This window comes from Chenopodium album, chromosome 17, assembly GCF_948465745.1.
Source record: "Chenopodium album chromosome 17, dcCheAlbu1.1, whole genome shotgun sequence".
Classification (NCBI taxonomy): Eukaryota; Viridiplantae; Streptophyta; class Magnoliopsida; order Caryophyllales; family Amaranthaceae; genus Chenopodium; species Chenopodium album.
The window spans coordinates 36,463,871-36,485,466 of NC_137850.1; the positions used below are offsets into that span (position 1 = coordinate 36,463,871).

A 21,596-nucleotide genomic window follows, 5' to 3' on the forward strand; every position below is an offset into this window, starting at 1 on the left:
GCATTACAACACATGCCATAGGGATAGGAAAGTAATGATTTAATCTTTCCACATGGGCTTAAGGCCTATCCCCCTTGACATTTATAAATTATCAAGGATTATTATATGTCCCAATTATTTCCTTACCATAGTGCAAAATTATTTTGCTAAAATACTTTTCCAATAAGGAAATCTAGCATGTTACCAACATCAACTTAATTTGCACAAATGGTTAGAAAAATATGTCACATTCACCATTATGTGAATAAAGTTACAAGACAACCCAAAACTTGAATTTCCTAAACCTTAATTAATCAAGTCCAATCCTTGAAAATAGCATAGCCGCCGTATTAGTGAACATACGTCATCAACCACCAATCTCCAACACTTGCCTTTTGGAAATTTTTAAAAAACTTTTCCCAGAAGATAGTGTATTTCACAACCTTTGTACCTAAAAAAATACTTAGTAAAAGATGAAACAAAAACAACATTAAAAATCATTCACTAATAAAATTTGTAAAATATTGTACTACAATCATTTCACAAACATATACTATGTTAAAATAAATTGCAATGTGTTTCGGGGTATTTTTACCCCCTTTTATAGACAAATGAGAGGCTAACAAATGGCCCAATAGTAAGCCGACACGTGGCATCGTGCTCAGCTAAATAAGGGCCAATAAGAGCATGACACGTGGCCTTAAGAGAGATATCATAAAAAGAGGGGCTCAAAGCCCATTAAGGAAACATGCCTAGCATGAAGGAACCCTAATACACGTGTCAACCACGTATAGGGCAGCCAATTTTCCTAGGTTATGAAACCCTAGGAGCATGATCTCCCACTTCCCTATAAATACCCCATCATTTCATGATGGAAAGGGGAACACACAATTAAAAAAGGCACAATGCCCAAAATATGCTCTCACTTCTCTCTACTTTCTCTCTCTAAAATCCCGTTTTCCGGTCACTAACTTGATCGTCGGAGGCGGAACTCCGGTAAATCGGAGTTCCGTTGTTTTGCAGGTGTTCGGGCCGTACGAGTGTTGCATCCCTGATCTGTCTCCCGCGGGAATCCATACCCCCCTTTCGGGTTATCACAAAAATCCCCGAAACACAATGCATGTCACTATATATCACATTACTAAGCGTATTAGCATACTCCACTCAAGACATACTTTAAGATGACCTCTTTAAGGTACATATAGATCATGCTAATGCAAAACATATTCTACTCAATTGATGACATGAACAACAAATATCATATCATCGCAAAAGACTTTCCAATCGTGAAACATGTATGACACTTTGGAAAAAACCAAAAACTCATAATGATATTATTATTATTCTCAAAATAATAAAAAACATTGTCATATTCCAAATTGTGAAAATTGCTCAACAAAATTGGAAAGATAAGAAATTCAAGAAAGTTGTTAACTACAAATTACATGCGATTCTCAACACCACCACACTCACATCGTAGAAATAACTAACACAAAAATATATATAACCTTGAAGCAAGTAGTGAAAAGCAAACTTAATCACAAGTATTAGATTCTCACAAGGTAATAACCAAACTCTTATACCACCTCGTATGTAATAATCTTAAGTCAACTCACACTTGAACTTTCAACTCACATTTCTTATCTTCAACATGGAACTCCCCAATCTACTCACTTAAGTCACCACATAAAAGGCTTAACATATATACTCCAACCACTAGAGGGAAACTTGTCATCAAGGATCAAGATCCAAAATAATTAAGTCATCTAAGTAAGACATACATTGTTCCATTAAGACAAGAAAAATAAAGTAACATTTACTCACAAGTTTAGCCTTGACTTCCAACAACACTTAGTGAATTGACATTGAAAAACATTAGGAAACACACTCCATAAAAAGATATGAGAACTCTAAGCATGTTAGAAAAGATCTAACTTATCCTCAATAGTTTCTTGCAAGGTAAATAATCACTCACGTCATCAATTCATTAAGTTAAGGAAACACTCCTCAAACATAGAGATATCAAAACAACAAATCAAGGCAAACAAATAATAATCTTTAGCATAACTAGTCACTTTCATGCTTTGCATCAAATAATAGAATATTAATGCCTCTTATTCTTCTTATAGTCAACTTGTTTACTTAATAAACAAAATAAATATAATTATATGTGAATATAACAATCAAGAGACAAGAGAATTCCAATATGCATAGCCGATCATTTGTCACTTAAACATGACATAATCATAAAATTGCTAAAAACAAATTATTATAGTAAAAGAGATCAAATATTGTGGTACATGGAGATAATCCAATAATCCAATATTATGATGCATGGAGATAATCAATAATCCAACATTCACATAAAAAGTCATAGAGCATACAATCAATTGCTTAAAAAGAAGAAATAAGATATCAAACAAACCAAGACTTTGAGTCCAACACTAATTCATCATATAAAACTTTCCCCCACATTGGACGACAAAGGTCTTTCACTAAGTATTGAATTTAGACATGAAAAACTCTACACATTTCACATGGGGCTCATAAGAACTAAATTCATACAAGAAAATTCTATAAAATCATAGAATCATAACCCCCACATGCCAAAGTTAAGTCTAAAAGCAAAACATAGTTGATTATGCAGAAAGGAATATGTGGACATACCTCCATAGTGCCCTTAATAATTTACCTTAGCAATCAATGATGAACAACCCAATGACCACCACTTGTAGTGATTGTGCATCTACTAAGTATTTTGAGCTTCTTGAAGCACAATTGGATCCATGTTAGTTCTTACTTGAAACACATTGGCATCATGTGGAGATTTACTAGACATAGCATCAAAAGAAATAAAATTTTTAAGAATCACTTTCCACACATAAAGAAATCGATAATGATACTTTAGACAAATGCCAGTACTAAACCAAATCGAACCAAGTAAGAACAAGAATGAACAAAACATGCAATAAGAATTAATAACTCTTGAAAACTCTCTCTTAAGGTGGACAATTAAAGAAGTAAAATAATCTAACCATTGAATTAAATAATAATTCAAACATTATCATACTTCAAAAATTCATCACAAGGTTAACATAACTTAGTTAACACACTAATATATCAAAAATAACCACCAAAAGAATTTCAAAAGCAAAGTTAATAGAAGTAGTACAGTCATATATATATATATATTCCAATAAGAACTATAGATATATGCCACAACTAAGAGTCACAAAAACAACAACTATAATGATATTCTCCTGTGGAGAAAAATACACATATGACTCTTCACAAAATAATCACATAATTCTCATTCAAAAACTTCTCATACTTAATTAATAAATTAATAGAATTGAATTAACACAAGTTCTTGAAAAAAAGTATGCAAACTAAGCATTATGAGCATGAACAAAGTTTCCACTAAGCAAGACATATATATCAACATATATGATTGCTAAAAATAATAATCTTTGATAACATACTCAATGTACACAATATTCATGGTAAAGTTTATAAAACCTACAATTTAACAAGTCTTAAACAACCATGAAAAATCTATCCACATAGACATGTATACATTAGGAACTCAACATATTGCTAATAGAAAGCAATATGTTCATAAAACCAACAAATTGGTAAATAAAACCAATTAACATATTTCTAAGTACTAAATTCAAACCATAAGCATAGAACAAAGAAATAGAAATAATCATATCATGTAATGTCACACATATATAACATGAATTATACTTTATCCTATAAGCTAATAATCATGTAACAAATAATACATTATGGACAAAATAATCATCCAACATTATAATGCCAAAAATCACAACTCATATATTTGTCAAGATGATTATTAGAATTAAAATCACATGCTAAGCATAATCAAAATTAAAATTAGTTTAGAAACGATCTCCCTTGAATTAATTCAAGTATCGAAAATGAGCATTCTCTGTAGTACGCCCAAATATTTTCTCCAAAAATTGCAACTCGACTTTGAAGCCATAACTCCCAAACGTGAGCAGCTATCAGTGATCCAACAGTTGAAAATAAAGCCTCATATGTCCTAAACAAGGTCCCAAAATTTCAGCCTAAACCGTCAACGATTGACCTTCAATCGGGGGTCATTTCCGGAACTGCTCCCAAAAAAACGTGAACAAAATTTTTCCTTCAAAAATTATTTTCTTTGCACTATTGATTTCCCGATCAATACCAACTATGTAGCCATGAAAATATATAATTTCATTTTCAAATTGTTGTAATATAAGAAGTATTTTCAAGGTTACAATGAAATTAAAATAAAAAGATCGAAAAGTTGATCTTATGACAATGAAAAGAGTACGGTGTGTCGTGAAGCAAATTTACTGACATGAAAACAAATTCCAGCGCAATTGGGGTGCACAATTGTATTCGCCGGCACGTTCCCTAAGTTTAACACACCACTTCCACACAACTTTTGGGTGAAAGGTTGGAGCCAAGTAACTTATGCCCAATATAGAGTATGTGTTTAAGCTTGTGTTTGAAGATTATATTCAAGTATGTTCTGATTTTTCAACCATGAAATATATAATGAAGGAAATAATCAAGAGGTGAAGAATCCAAAGGGACAAAACTCTTAATCAGAAATAAAGACATATTAACAACCCCTTAAACCTCCCATTAATTGGGAGTTAAGAGAAAGTTACAAAAAGAAAAGGAAGAAAAAGAGTTAGAACTTCCAACGGTCACCTGGGAGCTCCGCCCGATGGCGTGCCCGGCAGGGCGAGCTTCCGCCCGGTGGCGCACCTGACAAGGCAATCTCCCGCTCGGCAGGGCGAACAAACGATGAAAATACTTCTTATATTACAACAACCACTTAAACAATGGCTTCTCTGCCAACCATTAATGTGCTTCCAAGTTCAATTCACCAATTAAAGTGGTATATGAACTTATTCTTTTAACGTGCATCCGCGACACGACCAAGTAGGTTTTTCAAGTGAGCATTCTTAAATTTGGAGTTGAAATTTTAGGCTACATAACGAATACAAAATCTGTGATGAGCATGTAGTTCTTCACATCCACTGCCCACTGCGGTCATTGTTTTCAAAATTGAGGCATGCCTATCTGAAATGACATGAAGACCCTCTATTTGAGTAACAAATTGTCGTATGCATAACACGAACCATTCCCATGCATCACCCGTCTTACCTTCAACAACGGCAAAAGCAAGAGGAAACAACTGAAAATTAGCATTTGTGGCCATGGCAATGAGAAGTGTCCCCTGGTATTTTCCGTAAAGATGGGTGCCATCAATGGTAATGAGTGGCCGACAATGGTTAAAACCATCAATAGATGGCTTAAAATCCCAAAAGACTCTCTGGAACACATGAGTGGAAGGGTCTAATGTTGGTGTCGTACACCGATGAACCATTGTACCCTCATTTGACTCTTTTAAAACTTGCATAAATTTGGGTAACTCTTCATATGATTTATCCCAATCCCCAAAAATAGTAGTGATTGCCTTCTGCTTGGCTAACCAATCCCTCTTGTATGTTATGGTATATAGAAATCGATCTTTTATAACTTGCACTATAGCACAAACTTTCAAAGAAGGGTCGGCTCGTATGAGATCAAGTATAACACCACACACAAAATCAGAAGACAAAAGGGGATGGTCAATATTATTAATTTCACCTACACATGTGCTTGCATGAGGTACTTCGTACTTCACAATTCTAAACGTGGGAAGTGCTGGTAACTTGATTGCACGCAACCTCCAAGGACATTTGCACTTTTCCTTTCTTATGCACTCAACAACACATTTTTCAGGTTGCACTTCCTTCACTCGAAAACTTTGATTTTTGGTTATAGAGTATTGTTTAACGGCGTCTTTTAACTGCTGCAAAGTTTCAAACACTTGACCAACTTTAAACTCACCCTGAAGAGAAAATTTGTTGTTCCCTGACCGAGTTCTCCAAGAATCAAGCACTTTTGGGTCTACATCTGGAACATTGTTAAAATCCTATGTTGGTGCACTTTCCTTAATAAGAATCTCATTAGCTTCTCTCACATCATCATCTTCACCCTCATCACTATCCACCATAACATCATCACCTAGCATATCTAGCTCGGGGTGTAATGAGCTATAATCACTAAAGGAAGCAAAGCCTGTATGTGGTGAAGGAGTTGGAGAAGTCACATCCGATAAATGATCAACATAATGATCATCAGTAAGTAGACATTGAATATTGTCTTACAGTAGCCCACATGTTTTTTAATGAGCTATCCTCATTCAATAGAATGGCTACATATGAGTTGTGTGTAGGATACCTCATTCTAATCTTAAACTCAAAATATCGAGAATCACACCTTGCAACTTCATATATCTTACTCATAACCTCCAAGAAACCCATAGAACTACTGACAAGAAAAAAATATATTCTCCCCACCAATATATGACACGTCACCTCCTGTATCTACAAGTTCCCCGCACATAAAACAGAGTAGAGGGAAATTTGACATCTCCATATTCTAAATAAAGAATTCCAGCATGCAAATTACACAAAATCACAATTTAAAATTATAACTTGATAACCAACTTAAGAATACATAAAGTAAAGAATCATTGCATGCAATGATATTGTTTGAAGAAGCCAAATTACTAGAATAGAGGTCGCATGTGAACAAATTTCACCACTCCAGTAAAGTATCAAATTTTACTCATAAAAATATTATATTATCACCATGAAATTTTAGAAATTTACGCTCATACATACACCTAGTATCAAATTAATTTAGGAATTAAACTACAATATACATGATGAATGAAAAAAAAAATTAAAAGGGAAAATTAGGGCTAACCTCTCACAATTGATGGTAGAAATATACAATTGGGACAAATTATGGGCGTCGAACCGCTGTCGTGGAGGTCGTACAGACGTCGCCATGAACCGCTGTCGTGGTGGTCGTGTTTGGTGATCGCCGCTATGAAGTCTGGTGGTCGCGCTATGGAGTTTGGGTGATCAGCTCTCCTTTTTTGTTTTTGTTCTTCGTATAATATAATATGTCAAAAACAATTACAAACAATATTATAAGTGAGTGTAAGATAATATTATAAATGAGATATTATTTAATTAGTTAAGAACTGCTAATGGTGTTAGCGGTTTATATTTAAGAACCGCTAATGGTGTGAGCGGTTCTTTGCTGAACTAAAAAATAAATAAATAAATAAAAACGAACCTTGTAACCGTCCTACGTGGACAGTAACGTGGGAATAAGTTTTAAAACCAACGCAATTAGGGAATTAGTTTATAATTAAATAATTTCTACGAAAATCATTTGGAAAAATAAAATTAGTAAATAACTATTGCTAAAATAAAAAGTGGTGGTGACACATTTTAATTTTTTATTAACTAGAGGACCCTACACACGCGATGTGCGCAGTACAGCTAGCCATCGTGGGGGAGTTATGGATTCGAATCTCAGAGTTTATGGACTTTTAGCTGCTGCTGAATTATACTTTTATTAGGTCAATCAATAGATATTATATTTTTATACTTCCTCCATTTATTTTTTGTTGACACATTTCTTTAATGACGTTTGCCAATGCATGATTTCAATCGTTGATATTTTTAATTATCGATAAGTAATAATTATAAAAGTAGATATTTTGATAATATATACCGTGACAAATCTAACAAGACCCCAATGATTATAATTTCATTACGTATAAATCATAAAATATGGTCAAAGGAGAGCGTGTGAATAGTGCTAAAGTCAAAACGTGTCAACTAATAAATAACAGAGGTAGTATATATTATTGTAGAAACATGATTTGTATAATGACAATACAATAGAATTAAAAACACCAAAGGCTACCATTGCACCAAATCAACTCATCAAATATTAGATATTAAACAGAAACGGACATATAGTTCTTTCTGAAATTAGTCTCATGCATTTATTCATTAAGATGTACAATTCTCTTAAATGTATGTAAAAGAAAATTTGGTTCTATCTTTCTTATTCTGAAAGAAATTTCAGCAGGTCTTAAAGGAGTTCGATTTCTTATTTATTGACAACTATCATATCTCCAAATCAAGCAATAATTACTTTTTTTTTAAAGCAAGCAATAATTACTTAATAGTGTATGTATCTTTACACATTAAAAGCAACACAAAGGAAAAAGATACGAGTCAAATGTATCAAAATTTTAATTGGGGGTTATGGTTGTAATAAACTTTTTTAAGGGTATAATAGTCTTTACACTATTTATAAAAGTACTTTTACACTTTTTATAGGGTAGGGAAATTTTAATTGGGGGTTATGGTTGTAAATAAACTTTTTTTAAGAGTATAATAGTTTTCACACTATTCATAAGAGTATTTTTACACTAAAATTTTAATTGGGGGTTATGGTTTTAATAAACTTTTTTTAAGGGTACAATAGTCTTCACACTATTCATAAGAGTATTTTTACACTAAAATTTTAATTGGGGGTTATGGTTGTAATAATTTTTTTTTAGGGTACAATAGTCTTCACACTATTCATAAGAGTATTTTAACACTAAAATTTTAATTGGGGGTTATGGTTGTAATAAACTTTTTTTAGGGTACAATAGTCTTCACACTATTCATAAGAGTATTTTTACATTTTTTATAGGGTAGGGAAATTTTAATTGGGGGTTATGGTTGTAAATAAACTTTTTTTAAGGGTATAATAGTATTCACACTATTCATAAGAGTATTTTTACACTCTTTATAAGGTAGGGATTTTGATTTTCATTAACGCATTAATGATTTTTCTCTTTACAAAAACACTCTTTCATATGATTTGTCGCATATCGACTTTGTTGCACGATTTTAAAATATGTTTTAATTTTCTTAATCGTGCACCGCACACTGTACGAGTACTGATCTAGTACTACGTACTTGTAATAAACTCTAGCCTCACAAAAACTGCCCAGAAAACACAAAAAGTTTGAGTATCACTACCACATTCATTCTTTCCGGCAAAAATCTCCGTTTTGGAGCATATTTTATAGGAAAAATTGCCACCATTAATCCCAACTATGCCTCGTCCGCAATAATAATCCCTACTATCGTTTATTCACCATCACTCCCAACTATGTATGGGATTAATTTCTATTACACCCAAATAACTTGGAACCGGTTGAAGAGGTAAATTTTGCTGACTTGTGATTAGTTGCACATGTGTCACATCATGATAGGTTAAAATTAAAATAAAATAAAATAAAATAAAATAAAAAACCACAGCCACTTCCCCCACCACCATCACCACACTCAATCTCGCCGGAACCCTAACCCCAACCCTCAATTTCACCGGCAAACGGTCGGCCAACCTTCGACTTCCACCAAAAACCACCGGTCGTCCTCCACCACCCATCCCTAACCCTCGAAACGTATTTTCAATTAATTAATTAATTAGTATTCTCTTAAAAAGGGTATTTTAGTAATTTATTTTACTATTTGAATTTTGGAGCCAAAATGATATTTGAATTTTGGCGCCAAAAGTATTTTAAAAACTCAATTATTATTTTTGGATTTTGGATAAGATTTATTTTCCATTTATTTTATTTTAAAAACCGGATTATTTATATATATTTCGGATACTTTAACTAATCAAAATTATATTTTAATTATTTAATTAGGAGCTCCGAATTTCCTAAATAATAAGCTATGATTTTTGGATTTTCTAAGTGTAGAAAATTTGATTTTCTTAGTCAATTTATTTAGTGAATAATTGGTATATATTTTCTTAATTAGTTATTTTATATAATAAATATTATTTACACAATCATTTTTAATCCTTAAAATCTAGCAAATATTTCCCTAAAACTATAAGTGGAGGTCCGAAAATATTGAGCATATCTTATGAGCTTAGATATGCTCAATATTTTCGGCCACCATATGCTAAATTTGGGTTAATTATTTTGTTAGTTTTGTATTTTAATTATTTTCCTCAAATTCCTTAATTCCTATTTCCATCTCACAAAGATTTGATCATCTTATTTTCCTACCTTATATCTTCCTTGATTATTCTCCAAGTAATCTCTTTTGCCATATTATATTTCATGACAACACACCTTCCTTAAATTAATTATTCTTAGTCACTTTAATATTAAACTTTCCATAATTCTTTAACTCTCTTCTCCAAGTAATTTCCCTAATTCTTTTTACCATAATTCTTCCTACATTCTCCTACCATAATTCCCTCATTCATAAGCTATAAATATCCCTTCATACCTCTCATATTCTTCACACCAAAAACCCAATTCTCTTCTTCTCTCTTCTTCTTCTTTTCCCTAAACCTTTTCATGTTTTTCTTCTCATTTTTTAAAAAAATATCCCGTTTATTTTTGAAGCCAATTTTCAGGCACTTCTGTCAGTTTTTGGGGTATTGACGTTTCACAGAAGATTGTTCCTCTCGAAAAATCCTTGAGGTTAGGCTCACGAATCACCTAATTCGGAGTTATATGAAGGAGTTACAGCCTCTGCAAGTTCTGCCTATTTTTTCCAACGAAAATTCAATTCTCTTTAATCATATTCCTTTATCTTCTTCATAGTTAGTTTTCTAAAATACAAATACCTATTTCAAAGCTATAATTTTATATTAAAGTATTATTTTAAAAGAGTTTTATAGTCCATGCACATTAGATTTGAGTTTATGTTGTGATAACCTTATGGTTATGTTATTTGCAAGGTGTAATCGTGATTGAACTTTGAAAGTGTGAAGTGTTGATTGATATTCGGAATCAAGGTTCTTGAGGTTATTTTTGTGTGGTTTTTCTAGCAAAGATCAAGGTACGTTTAGGTGGCTAGATACTTTTGAAAGTGATTGTTTGAATGGCATGTTTTATGTGATTTTATTGGTGATTGAATTAAATTGATTTGAATTTTAATATTTAATTTGTTTTAATAAAACTATTTTGAATGATTGATTTTTAAATCATGTTTTGAATTACTTATCATGTTTAAATAAAGGATTTGATTTTAAAAGGTTTATTGAATTAAATAAAAGGTTTTTCAAGGAAGAGTTATTGATTTTGAAAAGTTTTTAATATGAGATTTTATTCTCAAGTATTTATTTAAAAGGTTTTGATTTTGAAAGTATGTGGAATTATTAAAAAGGAGTTTGAATTATATTGGAATTTATTGGATATTAAAAGGATTTATTGAGCCATTGAATTATTATTATTAAGCTTTATAAGCATGTTAGTAATCCCACTATGCGGATTTGGTTTATTTGATAAGACTTTGGACTTTGTATGACCGAGTCTTTCCTCGAGAATAGCCTTGTAATATAAGAAGACTAGCTTGGGGGGTGTGCACACTTAGGTGAGGAATTGGATTAAAAGAAATTGGTTCTTAATAAAGAAATTGGTTTTATTAACTATTATTTTGAATATTGACTCATTGGAATCGGTTTTGGAATAATGAGTTTGAAATTATTGGATTAATTATTAGAATTGATTTTTAAAGCATGTTTGCAAATAAATTGAGTTCACATTATCTTGCACTTATCGTACTTAGCATAATTTGCTAATCCGTATTTCTTATTTGTTTTGGTTCGCCCTGTTTACCGTAATAGTAAGCAGTGTTGACTATTTTCAGGTGGAGTCATGAATGAACATATGGGAGTCCCAGGATTTGCTTCACCTAGTTTAGGAATGTTGGTCTTGTCTTTATTTTGAGTACTCATAACAATGTTACTATTTTTATAAGTATTAATATAAGAAAGTTGAGCTTCCGCTGCAAGTTTTGTTATTGAGTTAAGTATTTTGAGTAGCCTTGCGTAATCACGCGGCGATAACACTCATAAGTCTATCTCTACGGTATAATTATACGTATTATACTAGTATTTCCGTAGAGGGAGATTTGGGGGTGTTACATTTTTTTAATTTTGTTTTTTTTTAATTTTGTTTGGACCTATCACGTGTGGACACGTGTCTAGGTAACCTGCTACAACAAGTTAGATTACCGGTTGGGTGTAATAGAAATTAATGGGGTACAAAGTTGGGAATGATAGTGAATAAATGAAACTTGGGATTAATATTGGCGAACGAGACAAAGTTGGGATTAATGGTGATAATTTTTCCTATTTTATAAAATTTTCCTCTAAAGAACCCAAATTAAATGACATTATTGCTCTACATTAACCTTAAATTGGATAATACACTTATAATGTCCCTAATCTCCTAATTTTGTAAAGCCCTTAATTCAATTTTTTGACCATAAACCCTAATTTCAAATTTTAATTGAGAAATTAAATCAACTATAATGCAAAATTAATGATAATTAACCTATAATTGTGTTTGATTTTGAAATCTGTTGTTTTTTATACCACAATTGATTGAAATTTTATAAACTAGGCTCTTAACCAGAATTTTTTACCGGAAAATTTATTGTGGTAGTGCTACTCAAAGTTTTTGTGACTTTGTAGTAGTTTTTTAAAAAAGAAAATTTTAAATGGTAGTTGTTCACAAATTTTCCTACTCATAAACTAAGAGTTCTCAAAAGAGATACTTCGTTGTAAATTTGTAAACAAAGATGGAGACCATCCATGCACACTCGACTTGTAATGGAATTTGTTATATACACCCGGGTGTACCGTACACCCATAAGTATTTTGTTCTCATTTGATGATTGTTTTTCATTTAATCATCAAATGAAGAGCAACAACTAACCTTGGGTTAGTTGGATATACGGTACACCCGGGAGTATATAACAATCTCTTGCCTTGCAAAGGAAAGACATATATGATGCAAATCAGCAATGTTGCATTACATGGGATTAAAGAAGCACACAAGCATCAGCAAGAAAATACTAGGGTATACTGCGGTTCCAAAATCAGACCCGGAAAAGGAGCTTGTATACTTGGAAATTGTTATAATTCTCGTTCATGAAGAGGTTTAATTGGAGGAAAAAATTGAGCTTGTTGATGATCTTTTCGAGTTGAGCTTTATTAGACCAACCGTGCATAATTTTCAAACTAGCTTTGCTCAATATTTAATAACTAATACTCCGTACTAAAACAAAACATGCTGACATCATCTCTATCTAAATTTGTACACATATCGCTTTCTCATAAAATAAATTTTCCGCCTAAATGCTTTAATGACATCATCTTTAGTTTTTTTTTTTTTAAACTGAACTACTCTATTTTTATTAATTTGAAAATTGTTTATGAATTTTGACTAAAAATCAAATAGATGCTTCTACAAACTACTACACAAACTGTTAATTGTTGGAAGCTAAAATAAAAATTTTGATGACATTGGTGTTAATTATATACTATGTATTTTTTTTTCTTCAAATTTCATTAATAGGCATTCCTTGAATAACTTTCTTTTGACTATTTCAATTATTAATTGTAAATTATGCAGTTCATATATATTCTTAAATGTAAATTATTTTTATATCTAATTATAATCTTTATATACAATGTAATGCAACAGAACATAAATTACCAAAAAGATTAATTCTAATCGTACATCGCACAGGGATAACCTAGTGTAGACACTCAAATGTGTCTCCCCAAAAACCAAACCCAGTGATGAATATCTTTCACGTCAATAATTATCGAACGAAGTGAAAGTGTGAAAAGTCTTGAGATGCGGTCGTTTTAATAAAATACTTCTTTCTGTTTTCGAAAACATTTCTTTTCTTATTCTATTTATAAAAACATCTAGTCCAGTTTAGTTTGGTCCATGATAAGGGTCCAATAATGGTGTAGTTTGATGGGGCTTGAAAATACCTTTCTAACGATATATTAAAAGCCCAATTCCGATGAATAATGAGGAAGTTATGGCCAAAATACTAAATTAGGCTCAAACCGGATTTTACCTATGGCCCAATGATCATGTGGAGGGTCCAAAGGTTTAATTCCATTCCTAAACTAATTAATATTTATTAGAAGCTTCTATAAGTTTCTAAAAGATCTTAATTATCCTTTTTTGAAAAGATAAGATCAAAAAATTCGAAATTGAATAAAACTTCTCTTTTTGAGAGTTCTTGTTCTGTGCGAAATGGAAGATATTGAGATATTAATTTTGTGCCTCATATTTTTTATCCAAATTTTATATGGTTGGATAGATCTTGAAATTATCTTTCTCATGATATATATTATAATATTAATTCGGAACTATAACGAAAAAGATATGAAATGAATACGAAACTCTATTCAAAACTAATACCCTTCCACTATTTTTGCCATATCTTTTATTCTAAAAATTATTTTAATCTGATTCTAATTAGGTTAGAAAGTAGACTTCAAGAGCTTTCCAACGACATATTATATGACTTATTTGGACTTCTGGATCAAAAGATATGATAAAAACAAAATCCGCAAAAAACTGTCCCAGCGCCAAACGACAGCCTTGTCACCAGACGACAGAGTCTTTCGCCAGACGACAGAACCAATTTTATTTCGATTCGAATTCTTACTCTTTCTATCGGTTTTCGGACTATTTTCTTATAAATAGGGTCCTAGACCTCCGTTTTCAAATCACCCAGAATTCTCTAATTCTCTCTCTTCTCTCTCTTAAGCAATACTTTATTCTTTCTCTCTCTAGCTTTCTAAACTAGGTTTTTCTCAAACACCATACCGCATACATTAGTTCTAGACACACATAGCCAAGTTCGAAGTTGCCTTTGCCCTAGACATGAAAGGTTGATAATTTCTGAGGGTTTGGTACCAAATCCCTATTTCAATTATTTTAATTTAATTGTTTGATTTATTATTTTCCTTGAAGTTAGTAACGTGTGTATTTTGTTATTAGAAAGAGATATGAGGCATCCAAGTAAGTAATTTAATTATTTTATTATTCTTTTTGATATAGAAATCATGTTTATAATATTATATTGATTCCTAGTATCATGTTAAAATGCTTTTATTGCTTTCTAATATCATGTTTAGGTTGCTTCCTATTCTTTCCTTCTATCATGTTAGTATCATGTTAGGGATAAAGATTTGATCTTTATTACTTAGTGACATGCTAAGATTTGTTATTAATCTTGTTAATATCATGCCTAGGATCTTGCTAATATTATTATACTTTATTAAGATTTTTATGATTGATGATTTGTTGTTGTCAATATTATTATTGTTGCTTGATATATTATTATTTTTATTGCTTGACCATGCCCTCTCTTGCAGGTTTAAAGGGAATTTGTACTTGTAATCACGCTTAATAAGATGATTAATAATCTTGTTTAGGCTAATATGATTATAATTCAAGTGATCGTCAATAATAGTTTTGTTTGTGCATTAATATTAACCAACATAGATTAAACATGTTTAGGGTTAATCTATTGATTGTATGTTAGTCAGAAAACGCACATGGATATGAGAAGAATAAAGTAGAGACCTATTTTTAGGGCAGGTTCAATCTCTTTTAGGTTGAATTTGTATCTTCATCCCCGAATATCCAGTCATGGTTCCAGACCACTATAGAGTTAGTGATCTCATGGATCGTGAAGGGGTGTAACCTTCATCTTGTAAACGGTTTACAAGTTCCTAAAACTTGTTGACGACTCTTTTACTCTAGCTTCTTAGTGGGGCTTAAGTGTGGGATGCTTGAAATATTCCCAACACCTAATATCACCTATACTAACATGAGACTGAGTGTGAGCAAGAATTTAGTGTTTGACGAGCAATTCTGACAAAAAGCAAATACTACCTCCAGTTTTATTACTCGCAACAAAGGAGTATTATTTGTGAGACATTAAATATTCCTTTGTTGTGAGTAATAAGAACCGGAAATAGTATATAACTACAAGTAATTGAAATGAGCACAGTTAAAAATGTATCCACTCAAGGGCCAAAAGGCCGTTACAACCAAAAACTTCTGAGATATGAGCTCAGGAGCTAGCCTGGGCGATAAAAAGCTCAAATTCAGAATCATACACACTGATAGAACTATTAAAGCTCAGTCCGGTATCAGTATTTATGAGTTTAGAGTAAAATTCATCAGAACATAAATCAACAAAGGTTAAATACAATATTAATATAAAAATGAAACAAAAAGAAAACAATCACTCTTTGAAATACGACCAGTGTATCAACAAAAGATGAAGATCAACAAATTCATAGTATTCAGAGCATTACAGGTTCGGTTAAAGGCTACTACAAAAATGAACCACAAGTTGTAAATTACTTCTATACCCAGCCACAGACAAATTACTCTTCCATCGCAAGATTTTCTTGTTGATTTGAAGTCTTGGGGACTTTGATCTTTGGTAAAACAAAAGAAGGGTCTTCTTTTCGAGTCATAGGATTGGAGACCAAGTGGATTCCCTGCACTAGTTCGTTCTTTGCTCTCTCCCTCTCTCTGCGTGGGTTTCCCTTCATCCTGCAATAAAAAAAAAATATTTATATAAATGAAAATAAAAATAAAAAAGAAGTAAATAAAAACAATTTCTATACAAAAGAATGTAACAATTCCAACTTGTCTGCTCAAGCAGCTACTGATATAGAAGAATGAGAACTGACCTCTTCTTGATATGACTCTCAGATCGCGATGTTCTGACTTTGTCAATAGTTTTAATTGCCTTCAAAGTATTCTCAGCAAGAGACCTGTCGTATCTTTCTGGCCTATTACGCTTCCTCTCAAATTCAAAAGTAGAGTCCTAGGGAACCAAATAAACACAGGCAGGTTGTAGCAACAGCATTAATAAACAATACAAAGAATATTGAAATTTACTGTAATATTCAGTATATACCAATTGCAACAACTATCATACCTGTGTCATATCCTTTCCATGCAATCTTCGGTAAGCTTTGGTCCACTGAACCTTGCGAGGATTCCTCTTCATTTTAAAGTTTTTGTGACATTTGGATCTACAAAATCTAAAAATCTGGGAAGGAAACAATTTGAAAAAGAATTAAGATAATGAACCAAGTAGCAATAAGATAGCATTTGTAAGTAAAAATGTAGTCCTTAGGGATTATACATGAACTAGGTAGTCAGTGGGGCAGTTTAAGTATAAAATGCATTTAATAGTATCACTTTGCAGTAATAACTGTTTAAAATTGAAGTTTCTTATGCATAGTTCACGCGTTAAACTAGTGAGGACAATAACTCAAGAATCCCCCGAAGAGTACAATATCTTTATAGAGCTACACAAAACACCAATTGAATTTTAGAAAGTATGCGGCCAATAGAGTCAAATCTTTAAACCGTCAATGATGAACTAAAGAGCAAACTCAGCGGCTTCACACCTTTGTGTTATTTCAACTATTCATTTACATTATGAAATTTAGAGCCAAGAGAAAGCGAGAAGCATTGACTAACACAGGCTAGTAGCCTACTACTTGGTAATAAATTAATTCAAAGTGATTAACACATAACAGCAATATTGTTCAGCTACACGATGCAGTAGTAGACAAGTTTTCTTTGATCAATTTCTGATCAAAGTTTAGCAGTGATCTTTGATCCTGCATCATTGGTATCAGAGCCACACTCCACTACAGTTCCAGTTGAATCAAAATTCAATTTATTCTTAGATTGAATCAGAACCACAGCAAGTTCTTTTAAGATTCTGGGCAATAAGGAATATACCCACAAACTGCTTGATCCATTGTCAAGGTAAAAAAAATTGTTCAGAAATCTTTCTGGGTAATTTGCATACGTTCATAAAGATTGGTGCTGTTCTTAAGAAGAAACCAAACATGGAACAGCAAATCAAAGCATTGGAGAGCAGAATGAAAACTCAGGAGCAATATAATTATGAAATTTTGAAGAAAATGGATGACAAATTCTGGAGCATATAGACAAGTTTGTGGAACTATTCCAGTTGTTTCACAGTAATTACGACAGCTCTGGTTCAAAGAACAGCCCTTCAGCATCTTCTTTAAAAGACTCGGCAACTGGTGACAGGGTCAATAGTAATACTGACAGACCCATAACAACCATGGAGCAGAATTATGACGGTGCCTTTAAAATAAATGAAATTACCTTGAGAATAAGGCAAATGTAACGAGAAATGAAAGAGTCAGCATCATTGGTATTACAGGCAACCTAATGATCTGATGTTGGAAACAATAGATCCAGAAAGTGATGAGGATGTGTACATGGAAGCTGTTCGGATGCAAGAATGGTGATACATGCAATTCAGTGAATAATTGTCAAAAAAAACTTCGATTGTGATATTAAGAAATTATTGAAAGAGAAATTTCTGTTAAGAAGTTTGAGTGTACATTCATCAAAAGAATCAGGCCCCTCCTTTGTGTTTTCCTGTGGCAGCTATTATTCATTGGTTTCATATAAAAGTTCTTCACTTGGCCTTTGTTCTGTTATAATCAGTTGTTGTAAGGTCTACAAATACTCCTTTAATTCTATTCATTCACAATATCAATAAAATTCCTTTGTGAATACTAACAAACCGTATAACATAACAACAACAAAGCCTTAGTCCCAAAATGATTTGAGGTCGGCTAACATGAATCTTCATAATAATAACAATAATAATAATAATAAAATTACAAAAAGCGGTAATACCTTAGCATCATTACGAACAAACTGAATTCCATGGCCGGGGTATATCTGGGAAGAACAGAACCAGCACTTTTCAATTCTCATTGCGATAAATAATCAAAACACCCCACCTGCAGAAAAGCAACCAACCAAAAGAAAAGATTATTTCTTTAGCACAAATAACACAAATTCAGAATTATAATTATGTTTAACATCTCAAAACCCTAAATATCATACTCCAATGAAAGTGAGACCGAATGAAGAGAAATGGAGGCTGGGACTCTGTAAAATATTAGGGTTTTGTTAACTATTCATATATAGGGTTTTGGGCCGTCTTATTGGAAAAAAAAAAAAAAAAAAAGAAGTAAAGGGTTGTGCAATATATTAGCAATCAAATTTGATACGAAAAATCACATAATTTTAGGGATATTTGATTCAATAATCAAATTAGTCTCATAATTTTCCTTTCTTTTGGTTATCTTATAATTTAGAACCGGTAGTTGAGATTATCGAACCCTACACTTAATTAAATTAGATTAGATGAAAGATAAACCCTAGATTGTGAAATTGATAGGATGATTGATACCAAAAACAAACAACTTACCTCAGAAGCTGCTTCAATGGGATTCAACGAAGAACGTTGAGAGCGCTTTAATGGAGAACTGAGAGAAAGGTAGGTTTGGAGGCCTTGTAGCCCTATTAAAAGCCATGACCCGCCACTGTTATAAATGGGTTGATCCGTCTAATAAGTAAATGGGTCGGATCTATAATAAATAATTAAAAATAACGATTATACTTATACCTCAGCTTCATTACGAACCGCCACAATTGCAAATGGGTTAGATAAGTCTAATACATAAATGGGTCGGGTATTTATAAGATCGTTCAATTATAAGGTAGAGCAGGCCTTATAAGAGTTTAAAGTAAATCTGTTTTTACTATTCAAAAAAAAAAAAAAAAAAAAAAAACTTAAACAGTTATGAAATTAAAGAGAAAGAGGAGAAAGTATGGAAGAGAATAGATCTATATTCTTATTCCCGATAATGTAGGAGTACATATATATATATATACATGTGATATAATTAGGTTTCCTTGTAAAATAATAAACCTAGTATATCTAAAGTATTCTAGAATATCATAAAGATATAATGGACATTGTAGACACCCAAATGTGTCTCCCCAAAACCAAAGCAGTGATGAATATCTTTCACGTTATTTGATTATCGAAAACGAAGTGAAAGTGTGAAAAGTCTAGTGATGCGATTGTTTTTAATAAAATACTTCTTTTTTTTCGAAAACATTTTTTTTCTTACTCTATTTATGAAAGTAGCCAGTCCAATTTAGTTTGCTCCGTGATAAGGGTCCAATAATAGTGTAGTTGGATGGGGTTCGAAAAGAGCTTTTCAGCGATATATTATAAGCTCAATTCTGATGAATAATGAGGAAGTAATGATCAAAATACTAAATTAGGCTCGAAATTAATTTTATATGCGGCCCGATGATCTAGAGGAGGGCCTATTAATTATTATTTCTAAAGTTATTAGGATTGATTTTAATCTTCTAAAATATATAGAAGATTCTTTAAAATTCTAATGATATTAGGATTGATAATTATATTTTTAAAGAGTTTTATTTTGAATAAAATAAGTGTTTTATGATAAACCTGATTTTAATTTGATAAACACAGAATTTGCTGCTTAATTATATTAAGAAGAGGATTCCGCGCGCAAAGCGCGTTTAATTTCTGACTCAGCGCCAGGCGACAAGCCTGTCGCCTGGCGCTAACAGTTGTCACCTGGCACTAAGCCTGTTGTCTGGTGCTAACTCCTGTCGTTGGTGACAAGAGGTATTTTATTCCGAATAGGACTTGATTTGTTTCCGAACTATTTTTTCTATAAATAGGGTCCTAGACCTCCGTTTTTTATTAAGAATTATCAACAATCATCTAATTCTATTTTTTCTCTCACTAAAAGCTAGAAGCTTATTTCCTTTCTATTCTTTTTCTAAACCTTCCCTCGTACAAAATTCCGCATTCACAAGTTCTAGACACACCTAGCCAAGTTCGAAGTTGTCTTCGCCCTAAACGTGAAAGGTTGATAATTTCTGAGGGTTTGGTCCCAAATCCTATTTCAATTATTTAATTAATTGTTTATTATTTTCCTTGAAGTTATTAACGTGTGTATTTTGTTATTAGAAAGAGATACGAGACATCGAAGTAAGTAATTTAATTGTTATTTTGATATTAAAAAGCATGCTTTGATTATTTTTTATTCCTAGTATCATGTTAGGATGTTTTATTGCTTCCTAGTATCATGTTTAGGGTTAACTAATATTTCTAATATCATGCATGTTTCTAAGATGTTTTCTATTCTTTCTAATATCATGTTAGTATCATGTTAGGGATAAAAGCTTTGATCTTTAATGTTTAATGACATGCTAGGATTTGTTATTAATCTTGTTAGTATCATGCCTAGGATCTTGCTATTATTATTATTATGCTTTAATGAGATTGAGATTATTATGATGATTATTATTACTATGTTGCTTGATATACCTATTATTGTTATTGCTTGATCACGCCCTCTCTTGCAGATTTAAAGGGAATTTGTACTTGTAATCACGTTTAATAAGATAATTAATAATCTTGTTTAGGTTAATATGATTATAATTCAAGTGATCGCCAATAATAGTTTTGTTTGTGTGCATGGATTCACACATGGGCATTGTGTTGTTTATACTTCCTCGAGTCTCGACTACCACAGGGAAATTGGGAATAGATAGTTGTTGCTAACAATTTTTTTTTTAAATTGTATGGGGTTTTGGCTTAAATGGTGTCCTTTTCTGTTCTTATTTTGAAATTTTATAACTAATGAGGTTGGGTGAACTAATGATATATTACGGTTGCAGTTTGGGGGCAATGCAACCATGCTTTTCATCTACACTGCATCTTGAAGTGGGTGAAGTCACAGACTTCTCAAGCTCGTCATCCAATGTGTCATCGGGAATGGCATTTCAAGGATTGATATCATTTCCTCACCCATTCTTTTCTCAACTGTCTCACTATCCGGTGAAAAATGGCATATTATTGCAATGACCATGGTACAATTCTTAACCTTTCTTATGTGGTGATATCTGTTTC

At 32.1% G+C, this 21,596-nt stretch overlaps 2 protein-coding genes across 2 annotated transcripts; both read right to left on the reverse strand.

Annotated features, from left to right (window-relative positions):
• Positions 1–4,987: 4,987 nt before the first annotated feature.
• LOC145588895 (uncharacterized) lies at positions 4,988–6,082 on the reverse strand. The gene is made up of 2 exons (XM_081645486.1): positions 6,032–6,082; positions 4,988–5,983 (listed from the first exon to the last, which is right to left on the reverse strand). Exons 1-2 carry the CDS (start codon positions 6,080–6,082, stop codon positions 4,988–4,990), a joined length of 1,047 nt encoding a protein of 348 aa, XP_081501612.1.
• Positions 6,083–15,895: 9,813 nt separating this feature from the next.
• On the reverse strand, positions 15,896–19,158 carry LOC145587869 (putative ribosome biogenesis protein RLP24). The gene is made up of 5 exons (XM_081644537.1): positions 19,062–19,158; positions 18,482–18,588; positions 16,725–16,838; positions 16,474–16,610; positions 15,896–16,333 (listed from the first exon to the last, which is right to left on the reverse strand). Exons 2-5 carry the CDS (start codon positions 18,560–18,562, stop codon positions 16,162–16,164), a joined length of 504 nt encoding a protein of 167 aa, XP_081500663.1. The 5' UTR covers positions 18,563–18,588; positions 19,062–19,158; the 3' UTR covers positions 15,896–16,161.
• Positions 19,159–21,596: the final 2,438 nt, after the last annotated feature.

Excerpts from the sequence above, each read along its gene's own strand:
- LOC145588895 (XM_081645486.1), bottom strand. The coding sequence starts at position 6,082 with ATGCTAGGTGATGATGTTATGGTGGATAGTGATGAGGGTGAAGATGAT. Across the intron at positions 5,984-6,031 it reads ATGAGGGTGAAGATGATGAT|GATTTTAACAATGTTCCAGA; the intron begins GTGAGAGAAGCT and ends GCACCAACATAG.
- LOC145587869 (XM_081644537.1), bottom strand. The coding sequence starts at position 18,562 with ATGAGAATTGAAAAGTGCTGGTTCTGTTCTTCCCAGATATACCCCGGC. Across the intron at positions 16,611-16,724 it reads ATGGAAAGGATATGACACAG|GACTCTACTTTTGAATTTGA; the intron begins GTATGATAGTTG and ends TTGGTTCCCTAG. Across the intron at positions 16,334-16,473 it reads GAGAGTCATATCAAGAAGAG|GATGAAGGGAAACCCACGCA; the intron begins GTCAGTTCTCAT and ends TTTTTATTGCAG.